At 41.6% G+C, this 23132-nt stretch overlaps 1 protein-coding gene across 2 annotated transcripts in view; it reads right to left on the bottom strand.

Moving 5' to 3' along the window:
• Nucleotides 1-9170: 9170 nt before the first annotated feature.
• The window catches only part of usp43b (ubiquitin specific peptidase 43b), a 71765-nt gene continuing 57803 nt past the window's right edge, over nt 9171-23132 (bottom strand). The window contains exons 9-16 of one of the 2 annotated variants that reach the window (XM_038694384.1): nt 21407-21510; nt 18734-18811; nt 18503-18632; nt 14985-15327; nt 14164-14322; nt 13457-13630; nt 11265-12404; nt 9171-10850 (exon numbers count right to left, since the gene is read on the bottom strand). In XM_038694384.1, the coding sequence (XP_038550312.1) occupies nt 10840-10850; nt 11265-12404; nt 13457-13630; nt 14164-14322; nt 14985-15327; nt 18503-18632; nt 18734-18811; nt 21407-21510 (2139 nt within the window). In that variant the 3' untranslated portion in view covers nt 9171-10839. Of the gene's footprint in view, nt 10851-11214; nt 12405-13456; nt 13631-14163; nt 14323-14984; nt 15328-18502; nt 18633-18733; nt 18812-21406; nt 21511-23132 lie in introns of those variants that run through there. The other variant, XM_038694383.1, reaches the window with a different exon arrangement.

Genomic DNA, 23132 nt, shown 5'->3' with positions numbered 1-23132 from the left:
TGTCTCTCACAGTGGACATGCACCTGCGATGACAATTTCAGACCCCTCCATGATTTCTAAGTGGGAGGGCTTGCAAAATAGCAGGGTGTTCAAATACTTATTTTCCTCACTGTATATATGTATATAAATAACTATATTGTTTTATTTTATTTTATATGTTACCATATTTTAACAGGACTACACTTATTTAAATCTCTCTTTACTGATGCTTGATGTTTGTTTGAAACTGCCAAAGGCTCAGTAGTTTTTATTTGTCTTCCTGCAGTGAACATCACAACAGATTCACAACTGAAAACAAAACAGTCCCTTAAGAACCATATGAAATTCACAATATTACAGTAATGTATATACAAATAGATTAATTAAAGTATAGTTTATTATAATCCTTATGCCTTGCTAATATGATGGGTCAAATATCTAGATTTTAAAGCAGATAGTGGAGAGAATCTTGCTTCCTCTTGTGAGGTAACTTAACTTAACTGTGAGTCTTCCGTGTGTGAGATCTGCACTGTTTTCTGGGGTTTATCTTTTGACATTGCCCACTACGGGGCCGCAGCAGTGCAGTCACAAATCTAGATCAATGAAACACCTCAAACCCTATTAGTTTATTTAAGTTTTGGAGAACTTAATATGACCACCACTGTTTTATGGGGTTTTTCCTTTTGACATCACCCACCGCAAGGGCTGCAGTACTGCAACAACAAGTCCGGATTAATGAAATACCTGAAACCTATTAGGTTTGAGAGATTATGATAGTATGATTTTTGTATTACTCAGGGTAACCAAAATTATTGTGTTCTGTTAGATTGATCTCTGATGTATTTTATGGGTAGAAGTTTATATGTTGGTTTATCATTTATTAAACTAGACCTGATGTGTGTGTTTTTTGGAGAGGTGCAGAAACAGGGGGTCTCTGCATGATCAGATAAGGACACCCCTCACAATGGGTGAGGGGTAGTTTGGAATGTGGTACAAAACATCTCTTCTCCAAGATATCTTATTTCAGGAATTACGCTTGTAATCTGACCAGCAACAGCATGGTGATTCGTGGGGTCAGAGGACTTGGGCCAATCATGGTATGACCTACACTTTTGTTTTATTGTTTTATGACATGATGATGTATACTAAAACACTGGGTCAGGGAGAGATAGCCAGTCAGACTTCATTAATTGATACAGCTTGTTGTTTGTCAGAGAAAGGAAGATTGACCCAGAGCTCTGTAAGCTTTATTCATTTACTTGTAATAAAACTGATTAACTTGGACCAAAAACATCTTCTCCTATTGCTTCATGAAAGAACACGCAGGACCAAGGACTACACATAGATAAAAAAAGGGTAATTTAAAGTCACGGTCCAACAATTCTCAAAGCACAGCTTTTGCCGGGGTTGACAACAAACGACTGGCCAGTCAATTAAAAAAAGGTAAGCAGACACCTGTTTCATCAAAGTCTGTCTGTTGGAGATTCTAAATTTGTCTGTTGTCATTCTGTATGAAGCGTCCTAGTCATTAAGTGATTGAATAAAGCTTAAATAAATAAAGGGGTTGAAACGCCCGGGGGGTGAGAGGCCCCCGAAACACAAAGGAGGGTGCAAGGCCCTGGAGATTATTTACAAAATTAATAACTTCTCCTAAATAATTAGGTGAGAGGCCTTTGGGGCTATCAAGTAATCTCCATAAATAAGTTAGGGTGAGAGGCCCTTGGAGACTCTCCATAAATAAAATTAGAGAAATATGATTTGTTTACATTGATGATTGTGATAAAGTGTTTGTGACATGAATGTGTAGTGTGGAGTGAATGTAGGCCTACTTCTGTGTTTATGATATTGCTGTGTATGATTGTTGAATGTTTAATGTGTAGTGTGGTTTAAATAATTGTCGGTGTGAAAGTGAATGTACACTGTGTATAAAAGAGTAATAGGAGGTTCACTGAGTTTCAGAGATATTGAGAGCAGTGTCGGTGTGATAGTTTAGGGTAGTCGACGGCGGAGAGATCGACGTAGTGAACATGGAGGGTGAAATTGATAAAGAATGTGAAAAAATAGGAGGTTGTGGCTTGCTAAGGCAGACGATACAGCAACAGTGGGAACAGGCACGTAGTCGATTGGCATCAGGAGTGAGGAAAGATAAGAGAGAGAAGGTGATGGAGAGATATGGTAAATTATGGGAAAATTTACAAAAGGCAGGGGAGTTGCCAGGGGGAGATCAGAGAAAATTATTGTCTCAGTATTTAGGAAAAGCCGAGGTGAAGGCCAAGGAGGATTCAGACATACACACCAAAACAGAGACAACATTGTTAGTAAGGAGGAAATGGATGAAGAGACAGGAGTTGGAAGCTCGCAGAATAGATTTGCATAACCACTTTATCCTGATTTAACACAAACTATAGTTTCACCACCACCGTATCCATCTAATCAAATGCCAATGCTAAGGGTACAAGATGGACTTTTGAAGGTAGAGGATCTTTAAAAGAGGGAATACGCACAGTTGAGGGCACAGCTGAAGCAGGAAGTGAAGGATGGATTGAGAGGAATTGAGGAACAAATAGAGGAAGCTAGGGGTCTTATTCAGGAGGCGCGAGAGGCCAGTGTGGTGATTGGGAGTAGTGTGATAGGAGGACAGGGACCCTTAGCACAGGAAGCCCAGACACCAGTACACCTCCACTCACATTCCACTCCTCAGGGAAACGCAGGAGCACATGTAGAGTATAGTGACCTTAGAGCCCTATCGGGGGAAGGATTTGAACGGACAAGGCAAAGAGAGGACGAGGGGGGATTTAGAAGGGTGAGAAAGACACCCCCAGAAACAGAGAGTGAGAGAGGAGATGAGGAAGAGTTAGAAGCAGATGATGAGTGGGGAGAAGGATCAGACATAGTAGAAGAGGAAGTTAAAATAAAAAGGACATTACAAAGGAGGAGGAAGAATGCAGGTGGAGACAGATTGAGTAAGGCAGCATATAATCTGCGTAGTAGGAAGAAACTGGAAGAGCAGGCAGACAGGATGAAGCCATAATGAGGGATTTCCTAGCAGAACAGGAGTACACACCGGTGAGGAGGAACACATCCAAATATAGCAAATAAACGCCACTAATTTATAAAGGACCAGGTACCGGAGAGGTGTACACACCATTCTCTTTCACTTACATGAATTGCATTTTAGAAAGATGCCGCCTCCGATTGAAGGAGGAGCTCAGTGGATGAATAAATTTTGTAAATTCACTTTGGGTCACATGCTGGGTTTGGGAGACTGGAGAGCCTTAATGGGGAGACAGGCGACAATGTGGGAAGTGGATCAAATTGAGAATGTCGCAGGTACAGGCAGGTTACCAGACTCTGAATCGTTTGGCCGTTGTGCCACTGACATAGGCCGAGCTATGCGAGAGAAATTTCCTGCTCCAGTGGGAGCCATAAAACCAGAAGAACCGGTGTCAACCTTTTTGAGCAGATGTAAGGAAGAGTGGACAGATACTGCAGGAGCACATCCAGGCTCATTACAGACTATGCTCTTTAGAAAAGCAGTAATGACAGGGATCCCACAGCAGGTAAAAGAAGCCATGGAAGGAAATCCAGATATTCCTGGGTGTTCCACCAAACAGTGGGAAAAACACCTGACACATCACTTGAAAGATACAGCGATAAGCAAGCTCAACACAAAGGTGACTTAGATTCTGCTCAGGTACAACTGTTAAAGTTACAACTGGAGGAAGCTAGAAAAAAGGCAAATGAGGCAAAGAAAGAAGGCAGAAAGTCTGCAACTCAGATGGTTCAACAGCAGCAGCCACCCGTCAGTGGTGCACCCACTCCTGACCTATATCCCACACCACCGTGGGCACCGACACACCCTCCTTATCGTGGGGGACCTGGGGGGCAATATGGAGGCTTCAGGGGTTGGGGAAGGGGTCGCGGAGGATTCAGGGGATATCCACCAAATAATGGCTGCTTTAATTGTGGTGATTTAAATCACTGGAGGAACACATGTCCATATGGGGCAATGCCAGGACAAAGGGGTCAGATAACTCCCTCTAGAGGAGGATATGGGCCACGTTTTCAAAGTCCACCACCTCAACCACCTCAGCATCAGGCGCCATATGTAGCAGCAGCTCCCCAGGGCCAGTACCTTCAAGTGGATTTGACTGAGCACGGGGAAGAGTATTGAAGAGGCCCGAGAACCCCACAGCCGGTAGGTCTGGCAGACCCCTACCTGCATATGAGGATAAATGATGATGAACTGCCATTTATTGTGGACTCAGGGGCACGCTATTCCACCATCAACTGTGATGTGCCTAAATCACAGCTGTCATCCTCAAGAGTGGAATTACTTGGATTCTCGGGAAAACCTGAAAACCTGCCATTCACCAGACCTCTACCTACCAGGGTAAAGACAGGCGAAGCGAGACAAGTGGGTGAAAAAAGACAGAAGGCCTTTTAATACACTGTTAAATAACTCTTGTTAAGATCTGGGAGTTTTATATCAATGTGTGCCCCTGTTAAATGGGAGAGTAGCTGTGCCTTGAAGTGAGCAATTCTGCTAATCTGGTGCAAAATGCCAAAGCCACATGTGGACTGTTGCTACCTAGATATCACCCTGCTAGCTGGGAGGAGAGAGAGTGAGTGCCCGTTTTCGTATGAAAACTTGAGAAATGTAATGATATGCACTGCTCAAAAAAATAAAAGGGAACACTTAAACAACACACCAAGTCAATCACACTCCTGTGAAATCAAACTGTCCACTTAGGAAGCAACACTGACTGACAATCAATTTCACATGCTGTTGTGCAAATGGAATAGACAACAGGTGGAAATTATAGGCAATTAGCAAGACACCCCCAATAAAGGAGTGGTTCTGCAGGTGGTGACCACAGACCACTTCTCAGTTCCTATGCTTCCTGGCTGATGTTTTGGTCACTTTTGAATGCTGGCTTTCACTCTAGTGGTAGCATGAGACGGAGTCTACAACCCACACAAGTGGCTCAGGTAGTGCAGCTCATCCAGGATGGCACATCAATGCGAGCTGTGGCAAGAAGGTTTGCTGTGTCTGTCAGCGTAGTGTTCAGAGCATGGAGGCGCTACCAGGAGACAGGCCAGTACATCAGGAGACGTGGAGGAGGCCGTAGGAGGGCAACAACCCAGCAGCAGGACCGCTGCTGCTGGGTTGCTGCCGCAGTAATGGTGTGGGGTGGCGATTCTTTGGAGGGCCGCACAGCCCTCCATGTGCTCGCCAGAGGTAGCCTGACTGCCATTAGGTACCGAGATGAGACCCTCAGACCCCTTGTGAGACCATATGCTGGTGCGGTTGGCCCTGGGTTCCTCCTAATGCAAGACAATGCTAGACCTCATGTGGCTGGAGTGTGTCAGCAGTTCCTGCAAGAGGAAGGCATTGATGCTATGGACTGGCCCGCCCGTTCCCCAGACCTGAATCCAATTGAGCACATCTGGGACATCATGTCTCGCTCCATCCACCAACACCACGTTGCACCAGAGACTGTCCAGGAGTTGGCGGATGCTTTAGTCCAGGTCTGGGAGGAGATCCCTCAGGAGACCATCCGCCACCTCATCAGGAGCCCAGGCATTGTAGGGAGGTCATACAGGCACGTGGAGGCCACACACACTACTGAGCCTCATTTTGACTTGTTTTAAGGACATTACATCAAAGTTGGATCGGCCTGTAGTGTGGTTTTCCACTTTGATTTTGAGTGTGACTCCAAATCCAAACCTCCATGGGTTGATAAATTTGATTTCCATTGATAATTTCTGTGTGATTTTGTTGTCAGCACATTCAACTATGTAAAGAAAAGAGTATTTAATGAGATTATTTCATTCATTTAGATCTGGGATGTGTTATTTTAGTGTTCCCTTTATTTTTTTGAGCAGTGTAGACGTTTCAAGTTAAAACATGGGAAGTGTATTAGTGTTTGTGAATTTTTGGCTAGTGTGCTTCAGTATGCTGCCACACATGCTGCTGCTGAAAATGTGCTGAGGACTTACAGCCGCATGCCTGAATGACCTGTTCTAATCCATATGTGCTTCAACCTCTAATGGGCTTCAGCATAGGTTTACCCTACGAGGCACTATTGAGGCACCCTGAAAAAAAGATCTATACACTGGAGCCCTGCATTTCAGCCTGAGCCTGATGGGGTGTATTTGCATGTAATAGCTCACACACAGGCATCATCGGGCCTGTATTAGGCTTCTCCTTAATATGTTTTAGACATCCATCAATTAACAGAAACACAACTATGTATCTACGCATGGCCACACATGAGAGAGGACAACAAACATCGGCAGCAGCTGTGCCATTCATCATAAATTTTAAAATTTCAAGGCCCAAAGAAAAAAAGTGCTGAATGCAAAATAGGTTAGTAACCTGAGGTTAGTAAACATGTTTAGCTCAGCACTGGCCATCTAACGTTACCTTGCTTCTTGCTTTAGCTACGACCTACAAGAGGTTAACTCCGACTGTCGTTTGACTTAGACTCTAGCTCAAAGACTTGTGAGCATCTCTGACGCACATACACACAAACCACTTTCACACAAAGTTATTTTCCGGGAGTATTCTGCCAATATCAGCGATGGACTGGCGACCTGTCCAGGGTGTACCCCACCTTTCGCCCGATGGCAGCTGGGATTAGCTCCAGCCCCCCGCGACCCTGTACGATGGATAAGTGGTTGACGATGGATGGATGGATGGATATTATGCCAATATGCCAGCTCGCTGCGCTGTATAAAAGGTACGAAGCCAGAAAGGGGGTTCAGATTTGATCTGCCTCTGAGCCGGGACATTGGTAGTTACAGCTTATGCTGCAAACCTTTCAGTATGAATGAGCGAATGTAACATATTAGCTGATATTCTTTCCTTGTTTATTGCGGGATCTCTGTGTGAAAGCGTCTGTGCTTCTGCCTGTAGCGTTAGGAGGCTGTCTCGTAGATTGTACAGCCCGTTTGTTTTTCTGCTTGCTGTTACGAGCAGCGGCAGCAGCAGCATCTTATCACCATGGCCTTTGTCCTAGGCGTTAATCAATAGATTTTGTTTTCAGGGTGTCAAGGCAGTTCCTTGGCGTTTAAATCTATAGCAAAGCCAGTTAGAGTGCTACACAAGTACTCATAGATCTGGAGTTACATCAAGGTTACTGTTATTTTTTGTACTCGGACAGAGCATCAGGATGGGTTTTCTTCATTACACAACTCACCGCTGGAGAGATGTTTGAAAAGACTGTCACTATCAGTTTTCTGAGTTCCAAAGGAAGAATGAGTACAGAATATTTTCCTTGAGGATTATAAATGAGGTCCAATAAGGGTGTCAGCGTTATGGTACGATAAACTGAATAATAAAATAATAATTAATAATTAAAATGAATATCCCAAATGTCTGACAATATCTTTAAGCATACATTTAAAGTAGTCTATATATAAATACATAAACAGAAGTGTATAAAACAGGTGGTTTTCCACATAAATGAGAAAAATAAACCTCAGATAAGCAATTAAAAACGGCATTTTTGCTTTACCTGCTATATCATAAACATTTATTTACTTGTTATTCAACCACAGTAACTCTCAACATCCAGCAAAATAGAAGCCAACTACCCCCATCCATTCTGACACACCGATGTAATCAACAATGCTGAGGTCTAAATAAACAGACGAGGAAGCCCAATGCAATGTTGAGGCATTTCACCCTTGCCCTATCTAAAAGGGAATCACACTTTATTTACCAACACTGACAGGTGTCTGCAGAGATAATTAAAATTAAAATTATGATTCTGTACATGTCGCCAGGATGATTGAAATAGTCCGTTTTGGGAACATTACAGTGCAGAGAATAAAAGGAAATGCAGGTTGCAATACTGAGAAATGTGCTTTCAGGAATTAACAAGAGTGACACGTGCTTTGAAGTCTAAATTTCACACTACTGAGTGAAAGAGTAGCCCATGTCCTTTTGAAGTTTACTTGTCCAGTCTGCAACCAGCCCACATTTCATATAGGTTGTTTTCTGTGTGTCAGTGCTGGCGATAAAGAGAGTGAGCATAAAACTATTGTCTGACATCAAAGGAAGCATCAGAGGCTCAATGTGGTGACTGCTGCAGCACACTGTTAGCTGCCATTTTTTTGTGAAATGTCCTCTGGAAATGTGACAGTGAAAACATCAGCAGCACTTTGCACTGTCCTGCTGCGAGTCTGGCCTTCCTGCTGGATAACTGTCATTATTATAATAAATGACACAGCCTGCGTTTACTTTTATAATTTACCAAAACAAATATTGTGCCATGCCGACCAACATATGGGACTTTGCGTGTTGTCTACATGTGTTCGTGTAGTAGTAGTAGGCACATTGTTGTAAATGTAACTGGAAAACAGCTCAGAACCATACAGTCTATACTCATAACAGACACTTCTTCCTTAAAGTAGATCCTCTGATTATATTGGAGGCACATAGCAAAAAGAAGTGCATACAGACCCCCTGATTGGAGGCTCAATCAGTGATGTAATTGCTGACATTATAGTCTTATTTAATTATAGAGTGAGTGTATAGGCTTAATGGTTTGGCTTGGGTATATTGGACTTATGGCCCAACATGCATTCTGAACAGGAGCTGCTAATGGGCTGATTATCTGCAGCATATCATTTACAATTTTTAAAGTGTCAGCAACAACAGATGATTATATATTAGATCATTAAATTAATTGGTATAAACTCTATTCCCATCATAGTTGTGATTAGCTGAGATAACCAGGAAAATTAAAATAATTAAAATAATCACGATAAACAAAGAATAGATCATGAAATATAGGCCTTTTACACTGCATCCAGACTATGGTCTCCTGACCACATGTGAATGTGATTACATGATTAGGATGTCACTTGTCCTAAGGGTGCATCCCCAAAAATCCCAGATAAACACACAATGGCTATGTATTAAGCAGAAACCGCCGAATTTCTCAGCACTCTGGCCTCACTTCGCCGTGTTTTAGGGACACAAACTTTCATTAGAGCTGTGGAGTGCCACTATGCTAGCTAATAAGTTGCTTGACCTTAGCAGAGCTCCCAATTCACTCAGCATAAGCACGTCTGTCTTGAATCCTAAAAAATACTGTAACTACCTGATATAGCCAGATATAAGAATGATGAGATGCACAGGCTGAACCTCCTGTTATAAATCATTCAGCTGCACTGAATCCATTTGTGAGAAAAGCTGTGTTTAATTTGCAATCCATAAAACTTAGCAGTACATTAAGCAGACATTATAGACAGTCCAGTACAGGGACTTCTGTGTGTTGTGTCCAATTCACCCCCTCTTACGGTATGTAATCTGACCTTATACAGTAACCTGAAACATACGGTTTTAATCTGGTACTTAAATTACATAATTACACATCAGGTACAAAATGTAGACTTTTAAAAAAGTTAATAATAAAATATAATCTAGCCATATTTCCCAAATAATGTCTCAGAAACATCCTTCATGTACTAGCATTTCATTTTGGTAAAGAGTGTTGTTAAACAGTAATGTTAAATGACACAACATGAAACGTGAAAACAGTTACAGTGTATGCAAACAATCAGGACTCTCACTTTTACATTCCCTAATAATTCTCAGTGACAAATTTACAATGCAGAAGTAAACTAAAGAGCTTTGTGCAGATACAGAAACGGTGAATATGACCGATGACTGTGAATTAGGCTGCAGGAACACGACTGCATGTGTGGTGGTGACTTTATTACAGTTTATGTGAATGTGACAAAGCATGGTTACCATTAGGACTCCAGTGGCTGCAGAGAAAAAATAATTAAAAATAATTGTGTGTGTGTGTGTGTGAGAGAGAGAGGGCGAGAGAGAGAGAGAGAGAGAGAGAGAGAGAGAGAGAGAGAGAGCGCCTCTGCTTCAATCTGAGCTTTGCTTTTGCATCTGGTCTTGTTGATGTCTGCATTTTATCAGTAAGAATTCAAGACTTGAGACCAGACTTTAGTGAAAGAGGGGGTGGTTAATAACTTTTTAGTCAGAACAATCCCACCTACGGTTTTCTGATGTAAAAAACTCTTCATCTACAGAAGACACTTGAAGAACACCAGTAGGTAAAAAAAGCAATTTTGAGTGGAAGGGTTTTTCACAATGTTACCTTTAGTGTACGTCTACAAACCACAAACCTCTCCCACAGTTTAGCAATCTGTTGGTTACAAGTTGTAGATTAATTGTCTTATTAATCAATGCCTGAAACACACACATTTGTTTTTGCTAATTTTTGTACAGTGTAATTGCCCTGGCATTCGCAATGTAACTTTAATGCAGCGATGGTTATGTATAAAGAATGGATTTCTTTTAGTGCATTGGAAATATAACAGGAAAATGATAGTAAATGACAAAGCAAATGATGTTATAGCAGCCAATTTACAGTGCAGGTGTTAGTGCTCTTTGCAGTGTAACAATATCCCGTGTTCGCCCATTATCTGTAAATTGTATATCCTGAATCTTTTAACCAGCCAAGTTTTCAGGTTAATTTCCTACCTTCCAAACGGATGTTGGTTTTAGGAAAGTATAATGAGCTGAAAACATGCAAATTAACAAAACTTCTCATAGACTGATCTTAAACAAAACCGTGTTTTAACAGTAGACTGCTTTGTAACACAAAACGAGGGGAAAAGTCAAATAACAGCAGTATTTCTCCTCAGTTAATTCAACTCTGCATAGATTTATTTTAAGACACACACAGGTAAGAACTTATAACAGTACTATGAAGGGGAGCGAGAAGATATACTTTGCAGTGTTGCCTTCTGCTGGGGAGCTTCTCTGGGTGCCGTGTGTAGAAATCAGTAGAGGTCCTAGTGTTCAACAGTCATTCTGGGCTGTCACAGAGGCACTTTTGATGGAAAAAAGAAAAAACAAAGCCATCAGTCACATGGTAACCAGTTACTGTACTAAGATTAACATAAATGATTAGAATAAAACAGACTTAGCTTTACTTTTGAATTGAAAACTGAGGCTGCATTTATTGCAATTGAAAGCACTTCGACTTGTTCTGTCAGACTGAACTCAACTGCCAAAATGTCAATGACTGCGTTACTTATGATAGCAGAAGGGAAGCTGTCCAATCCTGTTTAAATCGTTATTATTTCTTCATTTACAAGAGCAAAACTCCAACCCTGTGCTCTAATTTGTGCTCAAAACCAGCCGAACTGAAAAAAACTCAACAGCCCTTATTATTCTGTATGTGACAAAACTTAGCCTGCACCACGGGCTCAAAAACAGGACTCGGGGACAGGTCTGTGCCTACCCAGGGAGGTGGTACTGTATCGTGTCCGCTGCAGAGTGGCGTAGCTGGGCTTATCTGACAACAGGATGGGGTGGGCTGGAGGGGCCACTACTCCACCGTTCCTCTGAAGGGAGGCACATCTGCGAAAGGTCAGATCCAGCTTGGTCTGGATGTTACTGGAACTGTGAGCGCGCTTAATGTCTGCGGGCTCGTGATTCCCCGTCTTGCCGTTGACTAGCTGCACTTTGCAGTTATGGGTGTCACAGGTCGGGATGACGCTGGCCTTCCTCTCTTCTGGTGCCACTGTGGACAGCGTTCCATTGGAGAGGGACAGTTTGGCTAAATTACTGCTTGCCAGCTTTCCTAGTTGTCCGTGGCCATTCATACGCCTGTCTTGGCCCTTGACTGGTGACCCAGGAAGGTCTTTCTTCATGAAACCAGGTTTGAAAAAAGACAAGAGGCTGTCGTGGCTGCGACCCTCCTGTCCCCTCTGCCCCCTTCTGTCCTCAGGTTGAATGACCATCTGTAACAAGTCTTTTTGTGTCCTGGAGGTCACCCCCGTCTGGACCTTGGTCCTTCTCAAAGTGGAATCTCTGCTTGGAGGTGCACTGTGGCTGATATGCCCGACTAGAATGGCCCCTCTCTGAAGCTGAAGATGGAGGTCCAGGGTCCTGCCCTGGTCCTGCCTCGTTCTCTTAGATGACCTCTGCCTCAGAGAACCATAATCCCTTGCTTTGACATTGCTGTTACTGACTCCCTGGCTCATGATTCTCTCCACACAAGGTCTGCTCTGTCCCTCTGGTAATTTGGGGGAGTAACAAGTGTCGGAACCGGGTCTGTCCGTACAACTAAGACTGCTACCGCTAGGTGAGCTGCAGTCCTGTCCTACTTCAAAGGCTCTTCCCTGGGCATTCCTTTGTGGTGGGGTGGCCACAAGTGTTATGATAGGGTCTTTGGTACATCGTGGCCGGCGCCCAGACTCCAGGTACTCCACCAGCTCTCCTGACTGCATCTGGACTGGATGTTTAATGCGGTCCTTAGAGCCAAAAGACCACCGCAAAGGCAGAACCTTGCTCAGAGTCTCCTTGGGCTTAGTTGGTGATCTCATGCTTACACTCCTGCCTTGGGTCCCACGGACAAACGGCTTGGCTTCAAACCCATCTAGAGGCAAAGACATGATACGTTAGCACTGCATGCTCACCTACCACCACTAAACCTACTAAGGCCAATACATATAAAGAGTTAAATCTTCAGGATGAAATATTTCACAACTTAAGAACATTTTAATTCAATTTGATGCAAAAAAACAGACAGCTGGAGACTACTTTCATTTAACGCAACATGTAATGTAATTAAATGTAGTATTGCAATAATATAAAACTGTAAAACTACATACTATGAGGCAGTGGACTTGCCAGGCAATACAGTATGATAATAATGTGGTGGTCTCATTGCTTATTAAAGAGAGATGACAATTTAAAAGTATAATAATAGTTTACATTTTTGCACTGGATTCAACTTGTCTTCACCTGGACGATGGATTCCCAGGAAATAATGCAGCATGTAATCCAACTTCACGGTTTGTAATTTAATAACAATATTTAATAGATATCAGTCTCACTGTTTACTGTTCACTCTCCTACAGCCGTACCAGAGCTTTATTTAGTTACTGCTAATGCAAACAGTCCATCTCCTTCTACTGTTAGATCACAGTGTTCAAATGGTGAAACACTGGGTGACACACAGTGTCACAGAGGTTAGCGCTGACTCTTTGGTCATTTTGGATCAGTTTTAAATATTTTTGGGAGTCACAGAACCACAAGGAGCAGCCGCATGAGCTTGAGTTGTAGGCGACAGGCTGCACATGTCCAACTGAAATAACCAACTTTACTGTGTCCTGCTGTTGTGTGGGAAAACTACTAATGATGTTTGCAGCATGATTGCAGATTTGCAGATTGTGGCTGCAATTATTATTGACTGACTTGAGTTTGTTTGTTTGCACTGTAAACAGATACACCAGTTGCTCACCTGTTGTATTTTTAACAAAGTATCTGGTCAGTGTTTGCTGTACTATTAAACTGCACTTGCTGTTACAACACCAACCATGGGTGTCGCCAGATCAACTAGGACTAACTTTAAAATACTTGTTTTGCTTGTGTTTTTTTGTATCACAACAATTAAAACATACTATACATGCTATTTTAGGTACCTACTTGTTTCCACTGTTTTGGGGGGTTCATCTCCAAACACTGGCAGCTCTGGAGACTCTGGGGCCTGTTTGGGCCCTGAAGGTCCAGGGATGGTTCCTGCTGACACCACGCTACCCCTCTTGCTGCCCCCTGCCAGCCGGACCAGCCAGTGGTCCGACGTGGATGAGCTGGTGGAACCTGCAAAACAAAAAAGAGAAGAGAACAGAGTTTGTTTTTTTTACCCAAAAACAAGCCATGGGCAGTCATAAACATGTACAGCAGAACATACTAATAGGCTTCCCTAACGACTCCACATCCACACTGAAATCTATGTATCATCAGCATTTCCATCAATCTGTGAATACCCTCATTATGCTGTAACCATGAGATGAATGATTCTCTGACTCCATAAAATGGAGACCATTGCTGGTAACAGGTCAGCTTTTCTCTCCAACCACTGGCAACCTGCATTTATTGGCTAAAAACAGTCACTGAGATTACACTGAAAATACACATGCTGCTGCTGAAAAGCAGTACATGAAACAATGCTGGCAGACTGAAGTTACAGAGAGGAAAATAATTGATTTGTGCAGCTGAAAATAATGATGGTGTCCAGTGTAATGATACTCCCCCAGTCCTTCCGATATTTCTATATTTTGTCGAAATGATGTAAAGCAGGCACACCTGTAGTCAGTGTAACACGCTGCTACAGAGAATTTGAAAGGACTAACCAGTGACTGAGGAACTGGCAGACCAAGTGGGGATGGTGTTTCTTCTCTGGTAGAAAAGGATGTAGGCTCCACGTGTGCACACCTCCGCCTCTGGAACCAGCTCAACACTGCTGTCATCGTAACTGTACCACTGGCCGTCCACTGAGTTCCTACAGAAGGCTGCAATCACAACAACCGAGATGAACTTTTGGAGGTCTAAAGATTGCCTGCAGTTGAATGGCTTAAATAAATGATTCCAAATTACAGATCATTATTATTACTACCTTTTTTAGCCTAACCACTACCATTAATAACACTCGCCCATTTAGTGTGACTGCCCTATCTAATAATGTTAAAAATTCAAGCCAGTAGTCCAGGTGTCATTTACGACTCCTGTTTTGTTCATCTGAGACATTTAAAATTAGGTATATCTTTTCTTTATCAGATCTAGAGAATTCATTCTTGCGTTGCTATCTTTTGCTCATGCAAATGCACTTAGGACTGCAGCTGATACAAAAGCTGCAGCCAGGCTGATAGGATGTGGTTCCAAAAGCTTGACTTGTCAGTAAGGATGACAAGGCCTTTACTGATCAGGCTTTTGCTGTCCGAGCCCCTCAGCAGTAAGGTTGATCTTCTTTTAAATCTCTTCTTAGAACTAATTTATGTCTTATTAATCAGTTGCAATTCTTTTATTATGATGTATGTTTTACATTTAGTTATTTATCCACTTTCTATTCTTTGTTTTACTGTAAAGAATGTTGTAACTTTGTTTTTGAAAGGTGCCCTTTCAATGTATTATCTTTACTACAGGTCTTTCCTCAGGCGGTGTTAGTTATTCGGACCTGTGTAATGTCCGCCGTGCATTCCTCCATGGTGGTTGCACACAGCATACAGATCGTACAGGAAGTCGGGGGGAGCCAAGTCAGGTCGTCTGGACTGTTTCCAGCCAGGCTGGAGAGGGGGCTGATGGGTGCCGTGGTTGCGGTTCACCATGTGAGGCGTCATGTCCAGGCCCGCCAGGGGAAAATGCACGAACGTGGTGAGCTTGTTCCTCCGATCTCCCACCTGCCTGAAGCGCTTCAGGTGGAGGATGAGGATGTCCGGGAGCGTCCACAGGCTCATCTTCACCATGCCCTGCTGCAGCTGCTTACAGTGGGGGCATTTCCAGGCATCATCTGGGGCAAGCTGGAAGGGGAGAGGGTGCCAAGGAGAAAAGATGGTGAAATAGACACAAAAATGCATCTCTGCCTGTTTACCAACCTGACAGAGCCACAAAAATGACTCTTCCACTCCACCTTAAGATGAACCTGAACCTCCTTTCATGTTCCACTTTATCATATTCTTGGAAACTTAAGCATGTACAACTGAACCATGGAAATTCTTAGTACTAATGAGCCTCGCTTGGAGCAGGAAATAGATAGCATCTGTTGCTATGGCTACTAGTTATGTTCATTTTTCCCGCCTCCCTCTGATTACCATCTCAAATATTGGGCCACAATGAATCACTGAGGTTCAACAAGGTCACTCATTTAAACTTTACAGTTTAGTGCTGAAGATTTTCTTCTGCTGTTGGTGCGCATCTTTTTTCTTGTGTCAGTTTGAATCGCAAGTGAGATAATAATGCGTGTGTGTGTTCAGCGAGTGCATATTTTATCATATAATGTGTGAGAGAATGCCTCGTGACTTCTGGACTGGAAAAAGCGGACAAAAGATCCGATAAGTGTGATATTATGTCTTCATCTTTTATGCCTTTGAAGAATTAACAGCGGTCTCACTAATGCGCCAAATGAGTGACAGATTTGCTTCAGATGTCCCACTTACAGAAGAAATGCTACTATTGTGATTACAATATTACTGACATTATTAAGAATTAGAACAGTCTGGGATTATTGTGGGCGGTGTGGTGATGCAGTGATTAGCACTGTCGTCTGGTTGCCCTGGCTTTTCTGTGTGGAGTTTGAATGTTCTCCCTGTGTCCGTGTGGGTTTGCTCTGGCTTCCTCCCACCCTCCAACAACATGCAGGCTAGGTTGATTGGTGACCCTAAATTGTCTTTAGGTGTGGATGTGAGTGTGAGTGATTGTAGTGCCTAGTGTCAGCTTGGATTGGCTACATAAGCAGTTGATGGATGGATGCGATTATTGTTCCATCCATCGTCAACCGCTTGTCCTGCGTACAGGGTCACGGGGGAATTATTGTTCTTAAAATAAAAATTAAAGAATATGAATGCACACTGACAGATACACACACAATGAATAATTTAGTGGCATCTAGCTGTGAGGTTTTGTTGCAACTAGCTGAAGGTTAAACATTATTCCAGCCAAGAGAAACAACCAAAGGGGAAAAGGTCTGAAGAGTATAAAACAGAGAATTTATGAAGTTATATGACCAGGCAAGGGTGAGGGCGTTTAAACGCTGGAGAAACCTCAGAGATGTGAAATTTTGGAGGGGGGGTGGGCAAGCTTCTGAGGGAGGGTGTACATGTTTGGGGACTGGAGACTGACAGGAGTGCCATTGTTGTGCCTGCAGCGCCACTGGGTGGTGACACGAGGTAACAGCAACAGCAATCTCTCAGCCTGTCACACACAATCAGCACAACGGCAGTTACTGTGGACTAAACTGTGGATAACTTTCAACTGATTTGACACAAAATGCACTCAATGACCCCGATCTTTCTAAATTCATGAATGTTTTCTCACTCAGACTCAACCTCCACCAAAACTGTATTCACAGTCTATTTTGGAAGTGTTTGCAAGCTATTTTAAAAACTGTTAAATTTGCGCACAAAACCTCTCATAACACAAAATTACAGAAAAATTAGATGCCGTTATTGCAACATTATGATAAATCTAAAGAAAGAAAAATCAATAATCCACTCATTGGGCCACGCAACACTGAGCGCATCATTTCCTTCCTTTATGAAAGACTTGTGAGGAAAGTGGGACAGACAGGACATAAGGACGACATACTGTGCGCTGTCAATGAGAATGCGTGGCCAAAATAATAAATAAAAGCTACATATTGTAATGCTACTGCTAGTTAGTGTTTTTTCAGGTCACTGTGTACTAAGTGACAAATATTTCTCGTTGACAGACAAATTTCGTCAAGTGTTCTGGTACAAAAGTTGATTCTGAGATGTATATGTAGTGTTGTTGTTGCATTTTGGATGTAAGAGTAACCACTGAGCTGCGCTGCATGTTGGTAAAGGTGTATGAACTGTAATACACTCTTGGTGCCAAGGTTCTTTTATACACTTGTTACTTTCTGTAGTGCATTAACAATGATAAAAAACTAAATTTGCAGCGTAGTCTCTTCAAATTTCAGAAGAGTTTTCTATTAGAAATTGATTGTGGTCCGGTCAGGTTGGGGTTATAAATAACCAGTTAGGCATTATGATTTTTCAGAAATGTGTGCTAAAAAACAATGTTACTGTCCCAGCAAAGTTGATTTTTGCTCATCTCTACCAAAAAACTGATTGCTATTGTACCTTCTTTGTTATATGGGCTGACAGTTGGGCTTGTGGGTGTGTGTGCTGGTGTTTATCTTGACCAACTGTTCTTATTTTTATGTTTTTTTTTTCTTTTAGTATAATCAACCTTTATCCCATTGGGCAAAATCTGTATGTATTATTTATAGCTTAATCCCTATATCTTTTTAGGGTGACTTATTACCACCAGTCCAGGGACAGCAGATGCAAAATAGCCTTTTGGCTTATTCAGGCACATGCATTTACAGTTTCTCACAGAAGTGAGTACATGCCTCACATTTTTGTAAATATTTGACTATATCTTTTCATGTGACAACACTGAAGAAATGACACTTTGCTAGAATGTAAAGTAGTGGTGTGTGACCTCTGACATATAGCAATTGTAAGTCGCTTTGGAAAAAAGTGTCAACTAAATGATAAATTATGATTTGTTTATAATTTATTATTTATCTTGGTAACATATCCAAGCTTCAATTGACTAAATAGCTTATATATTCTTGACTGTTTCATGACTTCCTTTTCAAACTGTGCATCCATTGTTTACATTGTATGCATAAATTTACAACTATTTTACACCGTCCCTGTTCTAAATCTGAGTATGGCTCAAAGTAAAATGTCTTATGAATAGTTATAATGCTGCAGAATAGTAAAAACTTTGACAACTAAACTGTGTGAAATAAAATGATAAACAGCATCTTATTTTAGTCCCATCACCACTGCCTGCTTACTCTCAAGAAACATAGACAACAACAGTATGATTATGGCATTAGGTAGGTTTGATTAGGGAGGAATTCAAGAGGCTCACTGTCAGGACACATGGCTCTTAATGGAGCAACTTGTTGGTGCAAGTATCCACTGATAACAGACTGACTACCTGTTCCTCTTTGGTGTAGAGCTGGAAGCACTCATCCAAGGTGCAACTGTACTGTTGGACGTGCTGCTGCTGCTGATTCCTCACGCTTTCTGCATCCTTCACCACCTCCTCCTGAATGTTACCAAACAGGCTGTGGACCAGGACATGAAGAGGCGGATATAGAAAACATGCTTTAATAGAGAAAAATGCTAGAATAAACAGGAGGTGTTCTGTAATAGATAACAAACTGACCAGTCTTTGATTCTGTGTTCCCACTCAATGATGAGCTTCACATGTGGAGGTCCCCCTGAGCCGCAGAGCTTCAGAACTCTAAAAGACATAAAGGTGAAAGTTCATCCAGTGTAGAGGAAGGAGCATCACTGACTCCTCCATTAACCTGTTTTACTTTGCTTTTTGAAATTTGCTCTTTCATTTACAGCCTTATTAGAATAATTTGAGTTTGCTTGTATTAAGGCTTTTTAACCACTAGGTGCCAGCATTACCACAGTGAGGCATGAATGGATTGATATATGAGCTCAGACAGAGACATGACTAGTTAAAATTTTAAATGGTAACATTGGATGATAATTCACCAATGTCTGAGCGCAGGTACAGGTCCCTGAGGTGCAGAGGGACTCGCTTTGGCAAAAGCCTGGTACCTGCAGCCACAGCAGCCCTAAACAAGGTGACTCACTGAGGGAGCTACAAATCTTGTTCTCATGTTGTTTTGTCTGTCATCGTTGTGTTGTTGATGTGTGTCTTCCCTGTGATGTACAGTACTGTATACTACTGTATTCTCCATTGATTTCATTATGCACACACCGTTCCCACAGTTCACAGCTGAGCTTCAACACATCAAAAGAAAATTGACCAAATTATCCTTTCCCTAAAAAGGTTCGTAGCTTTTTCCAGGGTCCTCGATCTCTTCTCACAGTCTTCAGTAGATCACATTGTTAGAAGTGGTTGAAAGCTCAAGAAAAAGCTAATAAATGGATCTTGAGTTAATTAAGAGAGTTCATTATATTGTCAAACAAAGTTAAGGAATGAAAAACAAGCATAGCTCAAACACCCTTTCAAAGAAATCTCTGTTGATATAAAGAGAAAGAACAGGAATATATCAAAAGGCCTCTTGCCTATAAAATATTGTTTTCACTGAACTGTGATATAAGTTACGTTTCACTTGACTATCATTAGAGACTAAATCTACAGCTATGCTAGCAGCTCTCAAACGTGTTTTGGCACGGCGGTGCTTTGAGCTAAATGCTAGAATTAACATGCTCACAATAACATGACTGAATATTTTTTTTTATGTTTATGTAATATGTATATCCAGTTTATATTAGGACAAAAAAACAAGCAAACAAACAGGCTCACAATGACAATGTTACCATGCTTAACATCTTAGTTTAGCATGCTAATATTTGCTAATTAGCGCTGAACACCGTGAGTACACAACCTATGAGGCTGGCGGGAATATTATTAGTTTTGCAAGTATTTGGTCCCAAACCAAAGGATTGGACAAATTTGTCCCAAACCAAAGGATTGGACAAATTTCAACCTTGACTTGATGGTGAGCTAGATGAAAAGTTAAGGGATCACCAACGTCAAAATGTCCGGCAATCTATCTCACAGTTGCTGAGACAATTCAGTCTGGAGTGATCAACAGACATCCACAGAGCAATTCTGCTAGCATGGCTAAAAATAAGCAAACTGTAACAAGCCACTTGGTAAGTACATACTAGAGATTACGTTGGTTGAGGTTGCTGCTTAGGAACTGAAGAAGCCTCTTCGATGAGAGGTGGAACATCTTCGAGCAACCTCAACTCTGTAAACCAGTTTACAGAGGCTGGTATGCGTGAACAAAGTAGACTAAAACACTTGCACTAGTACATTCTTGCACTGTTTGATGTGGGTTGACTCGGGAACAGAGCACATTTCTGAATCATTAGAGTTCAAACACTATCATTAAATTAGTTTCTAGGATACAGTGTGCTGCACATTTGCGTTACAAAAGATTTCAAAAGCATTTGCCCCCATTGGCACCATTCAACGAATGAATGAACTTTTCTTAGCAACTACACAAATGGAAGTCCTTTTAGTACCTTGCCAAAAGGCCCCTTTGAAACAGCAGTTCATTTCTGCAAGGGAAAGCCATCAGACATGCATTTGTGAATAAGGAATAAAATGTCAGTCCATGCTGTAAAATCAGGTCTAACCTTTACAGTTGGTATGGTATACATAAGAAGAAGATGAAAAACTAAACACCAGTTTCAGGACAGCTGTATAGACTGTGCAAATCATCACAAAAATAAAAGGCTGTACTTCACACGTGTTTTTTTGTCAATATGTCTTCAGTAACTGGCTGCCTGCCTAGAGTTATAAACACTATTAGATTAGAGCACATTTAAATTAAATTAGAACTGATTACATTAGATCAAATGGGAATGAGCCTGTGGGAACATTGGGTCATTTCAGCATTGAAAGTTTTGACCATAACTACCACAAAATAACACATTTAGAAAAATCTAATAATCCTCTAGTGTAATAATAGACGAATGTAGTGTTCACACAGCCAGTCAGCTCAAATGATAAAAGTCTGTGTGCTTGCAGTTTTTGCACCTAGAGAAATATACGTTTTTTTGCATGAATGGTTATTCACTTTTATTTGGCCTAAAAGGCTTAAAGGCTTCAATGCAATCAACAGTCCCCCAAACTGCAGAAAAAAAGCTGATAAAATTTAAGAAATGCCAATTATACATATGGTGAGCTCTGGAGATGGAGGGGCAAATCAATTAACACATCTGGAACAGCAGGACTTGTGTTTTGAGACCATGAGAGTCAGCTGTGTGTGTGTGTGTGTGCGTGTGTGTCTGACATCCATGACGTGAATTAGCTTGATGTTTCATGCGTTTCCGACACCCTCACCTGTCGACGGCAGGGTGGTAGAGTGGCCGCCCATCTTGAGGTGAAAGGTAGCTGTAAAATGCCGATCCTCCCACTACACGGATGTTGAACAGAACTCTGGTATTCTGAAAGAAGGGCACAGTAATGATACTGTAAAGCCACGGACATGCCATTAGGGTATGTTGATTTTCATAACAAGAGTATAAACAGCAATACAACACAACATTTTCAGGACTTCAAGCTTCCAAATGAAGCCTCACAGCTTTACTACTAACTAAGAATGTTACGATGTTGGACTCGGCAGTGGTTGAATCCCTATAGATACTGGTAACTCTGCAACTTAACTGGGCTGACAAAAAGGTACCTACATAAACCATTTAAAACTTTACTGTAGTAAATGGGAGTAAATCAATGTCATTATTATTGTAAATGCACACACTGTAAGTCACATATGCATATATTACAACTTGTAGCCACAAAACATGATCTACAAATAGATTCATAATCCACAAACAAACTCTCTATGGTCCACAAATTTGAATGAGTGCTTTTGTCTGTTTTTATCTCAGATTTATTTGCCATGCTAGGGGCATTGGCTCTATGAAAGGCAACATTGGCTGGTTGGTTGGTCAGCTACTTCCAGGCTGAAGTATCTCTTTATTGCCATTAAATTTTGTACAGACATTCATGGTCTCCAGAGGATGAAGCTGACCTTTGTTATCACTTGACTTCTCCCCTAGCACTAGAATGAGATAGACATTTGAGGATTTTAGTGAAATGTCACAATAACTATTTCATAAATTTACATGAATATTCATGTTCCTCTCAGGATAAATTTTGATCACTTTGGTGGACATTTCATCTCGTGCCATCAGATTTATGATCAAAATACCTGCAAAACTATTTCCCATCAGCCTCAACTGTACATTGTGTTTAGTGCTATTTAGCAATTGTTGGCATGCTAACACACTAAACTGAGATGGTGAACATGTTAAACATTATCATTGTGTGCATGTTAGAACAGCATGCTGACGTTAGCGTTTAGCTCAAAGCACCATAGTGTGTAAGTACAGCCTCACTGAGTGGCTAGCATGGCTGTGGACTATTAAGTCTTGTTAAGACATAAAATGAGCACTGCCACCAAACACAGATTCACCACAGCAAGTTATAAGAAATGTTTCTGCTTCTAGTTTTGTGGTGTTATTTACCCATTGTGGTTCTGCATAACTATGATGAGATGGTTTCATTATAGCAAAATGAGACCCATGGCTCAGGATTTTGAAGAAGCAGCAACATTTCTCATGACTTCTGCTGTGATCAGTCAATATGACTGTTCAGTTTGGAGATTTCTGGCCACAAACGTGAGCTGAAACTGTTTTATGAATCCAACGTGTGTGTGCGAAAGAAGATTACCATAGTTAGGTTTCACATGGTTTGTGTAAGTAGATATGTCCCTTTTGATCAAAGCAGATATTGTGCAGTTTTCTAGACAGCAGATCAAGGTGTTTGGTACAGACTCTGGCTCATCTGCACAATTATTTTTTTCAGGCTAGGTTCAGCTGTTTTTTTGTACTGTCAACAATCTTCATCTTCCCATCATACAACCTGGTAGGTCCAATAGGACTTCTGGCCTCATCTTATTATCAAAAGATAAAACAGGTTAAGTGAGTGGTCTTTCTCACACTTTGTGTCTCCCATGATCAAAGGCAGTGACCGAGGATTGTTCTATTAATCGTTCTATGCGGCA

Source organism: Micropterus salmoides, unplaced genomic scaffold, assembly GCF_014851395.1.
Source record: "Micropterus salmoides isolate LMB-PRFRI ecotype aquatic unplaced genomic scaffold, ASM1485139v1 Ms_hic_scaffold_10, whole genome shotgun sequence".
NCBI classification, from domain to species: Eukaryota; Metazoa; Chordata; class Actinopteri; order Centrarchiformes; family Centrarchidae; genus Micropterus; species Micropterus salmoides.
Note: the sequence above shows the minus strand (reverse complement) of the source record. Positions and strands in the feature narration are given on the sequence as shown.